A 5803-nucleotide genomic window follows, 5' to 3' on the forward strand; every position below is an offset into this window, starting at 1 on the left:
TTGTTTTTCACCCAAAATGTGAGATTTGAGGTGTTGTTTCCCGGCAGACGCTGCAGGCCATGGACACCATGCTGGAGGAGATGCTTCTGGGCTCTCCCAGCTCCACCATCGTTCTCCAGGATGTCCTGGAGGTGAGATCTGGGCTGGAGGAGACACGGGGGGGCTTTGGAGAGCCCCAAAAACATCCTCAGGGGGGTCACAGCACCCCAAAACCCCCCAAAACCCCCCAAAACTTCCTCAGAGGGTCACAGTCACCCCAAAACTTCCCCCCAAAACTCCCTCAGGGGGGTCACAGCACCCCCTAAACCCCCAAAACTCCCTCAGGGGGGTCACAGTCACCCCAAAACCCCCCAAAACTTCCTCGGGGGGGTCACAGTACTCCAAAATCCCCCAAAACCTCCTCAGGGGGGTCACAACACCCCCAAAACCCCCCAAAACCTCCTCAGGGGGGTCACAGAACTCCAAAACCCCCCAAAACATCCTCAGGGGGGTCACAGTCCCCCAAAACTTCCCCAAAACCTCCTCAGGGGGGTCAAAGTACCCCAAAACCCCCCAAAACATCCTCAGGGGGGTCACAACACCCCCAAAACCTCCTCTGGGGGGGTCACAGTCACCCCAAAACCTCCCAAAACTCCCTCAGGGGGTCACAGTGCCCCCAAAACCTCCTCAGGGGGGTCACAGCACCCCAAAACCTCCCCCAAAACCCCCTCAGGGAGGTCACTGTACCCCCAAAACCCCCTCGGGGGGGTCACAGCCCCCGCTAGAACCCTCTAAGAGAGATCCCAGCACCCAAATCTCCCCCCAAAACCCTCTCAGGGGGGTCCCAGTCACCCCAAAACCCCCCAAAACTCCCTCAGGGGGTCACAGTGCCCCCAAAACCCCCTCAGAGGGGTCACAGTACCCCAAAACCTCCCCCAAAACATCCTCAGGGGGGTCCCAGCCCCCCAAAACCCCTCAGGAAAGGTCCCAGCCCCCCAAAACCCCTCAGGGGGGTCCCAGCCCCCCCAAAACCCCCTGAAGTTTTATTTCTATTGCATAGAAAATGCCAGAGTTCAGCACACAGGACCCCTAACAAAAACAATTCACGTAACATTTGTAAATTGGATAATATAAAAAACCTCAAAGAAGTTTTTTTTTGTGTCTCATCCCAACAACTTTGCACCTTTTTTTTTGGCCAGGTTTTGCTGGAGTATTTCTTCTTCGACACAGCGGCCGTGCAGGAAAGAGTGATGGGCAGGATTAAACTGCTGAGCCGTTTTTTATCCGACTCTTCCATTGTGCAGGTAAAAGCCTGGACCCTAAAACACCTTCAAACCTCAAATCCCCACCTTTAATTTTTAAATTTTTTTTAATTTTTCACTCACCTGTTTTCCTGCGGACGGGTGGAAAGGAGGAGAGCGGCGCTGCCGGCGGACAGATCCCGGCGCTGGGCAAGCTGCTGGGCCATCTTTTCTTGAAGTTGTTGAGGAAAGAGGAAAGCAGCGGGACGGTGGTGGAGATCCTCTGCTCCCTCATGACCTTCCTCTCCCGGCAGAAACGTAAGGAATTCGGTTAGGGAATTCCAGAAGGTTCCGTGTGTCCTCCTGACCGCCATGTTGCCGTCCCTTCTCTTCAGGCACCAAGCTGCCAGAGGTGCACGCGGAGCTCCCGGCGTTCTGGGAAGCCGAGATCGCTTCCTACCTGGATATGCCCAGCAGCTGGACGGTTCAGGTGAGGGTGTTGTTCACCTGTGCTGTTGTCACCTGTTTGGGTGTGCGGAGGGGCGGGGGAATGGAGAAAATGAGGGTGGAGAGGAATGGAGGGTGGGGAGTGTGAGGGGAAAAGGGTGGGAATGTGAGGGGGAAAAGGATGGGAAATGTGAGGGGAAAAGAGTGGAAAATGTGAGGGGAAAAGAGCGGGAAACGTGAGGGGAGAAAAAGGGCGGGAAATGTGAGGGGAGAAAAAGGGCAGGAAACGTGAGGGGGGGAAAAGGGTGGGAAATGTGAGGGGAAAAGGGTGGAAATGTGAGGGGGAAAAGGGTGGGAAATGTGAGGGGAAAAGGGTGGAAATGTGAGGGGAAAAGGGTGAGAAATGTGAGGGGAAAAGGGTGGAAATGTGAGGGGAAAAGGGTGGGAATGTGAGGGGAAAAGAGCGGGAAACGTGAGGGGAGAAAAGGGCAGGAAATGTGAGGGGAAAAGGGTGGGGAAAAGAGTAGAAAATGTGAGAGGAAAAGAGAAGGAAATATGAAGGAAAAAGGGTGGGAATGTGAGGGGAAAAGGGTGGAAATGTGAGGAGAAAAGAGCAGGAAACGTGAGGGGAGAAAAGAGCGGGAAACGTGAGGGGAGAAAAGAGCGGGAAAACGTGAGGGGAGAAAAGGGCGGGAAAACGTGAGGGGAGAGAAGAGCGTGAAACGTGAGGAGACAGAATGGCAGGAAATGTGAGTAGAAAAAGAGCAGGAAACATGAGGGGAGGGAATGGTGGGGAATGTGAGGGGAGAGAGGGGCAATGAAGGGTTCCTGCTGTCCCCAGCAGGGATCTCTGTGGTGGCCCAGCAGCAGCAGCAGCTCCCCAGCCCTGCTGGCCACCAGCAAACCCTGGTGTCTCTGTCGGGCCCCAGCCTTCCTCCCTGGTCCAGAACCCTCCTCATCCTCCCCTGTCCAGGGCTGAGAAGTTTTGGGTCAGGCTCAGCAGCCTCTGCTCCCTTCCTTCCCGCCACAGGCCTTTGGGAGATACCTCAGGCCTGCTGAGAGGACAGACATCATCCTCACCGCCATCGAGATCCTGGGACGCTCCAGCCTCCTGGACAAGCGGGTGCCAATGGAGTTCCTGGAGGTGGCCATGAAATCCCCTGAGCTGTGGCTGGTGGATGTAAGCGGCCTGTGGAAGGATTGCCCTGCTCCTGAGCCACGTTCCTCCCTCCCTCCCTCCTATATCCAGGGGGGTGAAGCCGCCTTGAGGTTTCCCCACACCTCCCTGAGCGAGCACCGCCCTCACCTGCGCTCCCTCCAGGTGCCAAAGGTGGTGAGACACATCTTCACCTACTGCGACGAGAAAAATGCCACAACCGCTCGCTGCTTCCACGCCCTGCTCGCCCTCATGGCCAACCTGTGGCCTGGGCTGGTCGTCACCACAGCTCTGGAGGCTGCGCCGATACTCAGGTACCGGCCATGACAGCCCAGAGCGCTTCTTCCCTGTGTGGGAACCCCGAGATTCTCTGGCTGCCGGGCCCGAGGAACCCCCAAAAGCCGCCCTCCATCCCACCACGCTTCCCAAAGCTGCTCCCAGACCCACGGAGAGCTCCCCAGGCACCCCAAACCCTGCCCAGGCTGTGCTGGGGTGAACGAGGTAGCCATGCTGACGCTGCCATGCCTCGCAGCGATAAAGTCTGTCTGTGGGAGGCCATGTTCTCCGTGCGCCAGTCTCTGGAGAAGGTTCTGAGGGAGCTGCACATGAAACTCTGGGACCACCAGAAGGAAGTCTTCACTCAGCAGCAGAAGTCCTGCTTCGCTTTCTTGGCTGTGAGTCAGCAGCTGAAATTCCAGAACTCCACGTGGGGGTTTTTGTTTTCCACGTCAGCTCCACCCGGGCTCTCTGCTGCTTCCTTCCAGATGTTGGCGTCTGGAGACGTTCTGGAGAAGAAAGTGGGCTCGTTGTACAAGAGCCTGAATCTTCTGAGGTCTTCAAGGATGGAGATGGTTCCTCTGGTGCTCAGGGCCCTGGTGACGCTGTCAGAGGGAGCTGAGACGGTGAGCAAGGCCGCAGGCAGGGGCAGGACGTGGTGCCTGGAATGTTCTGGAATCCCGGCCGTGCTGTGGCCTGGTGCTTCCCTGGGGAGCCGTGATTTTCTGAGCCTGAGGGAATTTCCAGCCTGTCCAGAAGCTGTTTCCCAAGGGAAAGTCTTTTTGGGAAAGTTTTGTGTCTCAAGGATGTGAGGGGAGAAAATGTGAGGGGGGAAAATGGTGGGGAATGTGAGGGAGGAAAAGGAAACATGAGGGGAGAAAATGGTGGGGAAGGTGATGAGGAAAAGGGCGGGAAACGTGAGGGGGAAAAGGGAAGTGTGACGGGAGAAAAGAGCAGAAAACATGAGGGGAAAAAGAGCAGGAAACGTGAGGCGGGAAAAGGTGGAATTGTGAGAGGAAAAAATGGCGGAAAACGTGAGGGGAGAAAAGGGCAGGAAAGGTGAGGGGGGAAAAGGGTTGAAAACAGGTAAAAAATGAGAAATGTGAGAGGAGAAAAAGTGGAATTGTGAGAGGAAAAAATGGTGGAAAACGTGAGGGGGAAAAGAGTGGGGAACATGAGGGGAGAAAAGAGCGGGAAAACGTGAGGGGGAAAAGGGAAACGTGAGGGGAGAAAAGGGCGGGAAAACGTGAGGGGAGAAAAGGGTTGAAAACAGGTAAAAAGTGAGAAATGTGAGAGGAGAAAAAGTGGAATTTTGAGAGGAAAAGATGGCGAAAAACGTGAGGGGGAAGAGGGGAGAAAATGGGGAATGTGAGGGCAGAAAAGGGCGGGAAACGTGAGGGGAGAAAAGAGCGGGAAAACATGAGGGGAGAAAAGGGCGGGAAACGTGAGGGGAGAAAAGGGCGGGAAAACGGGAGGGGAGAAAATGGCGGAAAACAAAAGGGGAGAAAAAGAGCAGGAAAGAGTTACTATTTCATAAATTGGGTTTTGTTTCCCAAAACAGCGGCCCACAAATGTTCTGAATGTGTTTTTCTCTTATTCCTTTTACCACCCATGTCAAACCTTTATCAGAACACCTAATTTAATTTAATACCTAATTTAATAATTTATGAGAATAAAAAAGGGGCTAAGAACCCCGAAATAAAGGCTCCTCAGGAATAAAATCCTCTGCTGCTGTGATTTGGAATCCGCTCTCCTGTTTCGTCTCCTCCAGCGACGGAAGCTCTCACAGAACAGAAACTCTTTTCACGCAGGCAAGGAAAATGAGAGGCCTCCTCCCCGAGCTGCTGAAGTTCCTTTGGCATTGGTCCTGGGACATCTCGGTGATGGCCATGGACACCTGCCTGAACGTGCTGGGCCAGCTGAGGAGCAGCGAGGCCAGCCCCGTGGTGGCCAAGGTGGTGCAGAACCTCTGGCGGCTCTTCGATGCGGTAAGGTTGATGTGGGAACCCGGCAGCCTTGGGAGCTCCTCTGGGCTGTCCTGGCTTCTGGAACACCTGGGGCACCCCAAACATACCTGGGACACCCCAAACATACCTGGGGCACCCCAAAACACACCTGGGACACCCCAAAACACACCTGGGACAGCCCAAAACACACCTGGGACACCTCAAAACACACCTGGGGTACCCCAAACACACCTGGGACACCCCAAACACACCTGGGGTACCCCAAAACACACCTGGGACACCCCAAACACACCTGGGACAGCCCAAAACACACCTAGGACACCTCAAAACACACCTGGGACACCTCAAAACACACCTGGGGTACCCCAAACACACCTGGGACAGCCCAAAACACACCTGAGGACACCCCCAAACCCCCCTGGGAGCTCCCCTGGCCTCTCCTGCCCTCCAGACCCCCAGAACATCACCCCTCAACCCATCAACCCTCCCCACCCGTGTTTTTATTCCCTTTTCTCCTTCCTTTTTATCCTATTTCCTCCTTCCTTTTTATCCCCTTTTCTCCTTCCTTTTTATCCCCTTTTCTCCTTCCTTTTTATTCCCTTTTTTTTATTCCCTTTTCTCCTTTTTATTCCCTTTTCTCCTTCCTTTAATTCCCTTTTCTCCTTCCTTTTTATCCCCTTTTCTCCTTCCTTTTTATTCTTCTTTCTTTCTTTTTTATTCCCTTTTCTCCTTCCTTT

General features: G+C 54.4%; 1 protein-coding gene across 1 annotated transcript in view; it reads left to right on the forward strand.

Annotated features, from left to right (window-relative positions):
- Window positions 1–5087, forward strand: part of LOC107199418 — a gene marked incomplete at its 3' end in the record, with an annotated part of 7917 nt that extends 2830 nt beyond the window's left edge. The window contains exons 2-10 of the mRNA XM_033511785.1: window positions 48–131; window positions 1179–1283; window positions 1391–1538; window positions 1616–1710; window positions 2698–2847; window positions 2989–3137; window positions 3356–3497; window positions 3588–3725; window positions 4911–5087. Of these exons, the coding sequence (XP_033367676.1) occupies window positions 48–131; window positions 1179–1283; window positions 1391–1538; window positions 1616–1710; window positions 2698–2847; window positions 2989–3137; window positions 3356–3497; window positions 3588–3725; window positions 4911–5087 (1188 nt within the window). The remainder of the gene's footprint in view (window positions 1–47; window positions 132–1178; window positions 1284–1390; window positions 1539–1615; window positions 1711–2697; window positions 2848–2988; window positions 3138–3355; window positions 3498–3587; window positions 3726–4910) is intronic.
- Between the last annotated feature and the right edge of the window lie 716 nt (window positions 5088–5803).

Source organism: Parus major, unplaced genomic scaffold (genome assembly GCF_001522545.3).
Source record: "Parus major isolate Abel unplaced genomic scaffold, Parus_major1.1 Scaffold679, whole genome shotgun sequence".
Taxonomy (NCBI): domain Eukaryota; kingdom Metazoa; phylum Chordata; class Aves; order Passeriformes; family Paridae; genus Parus; species Parus major.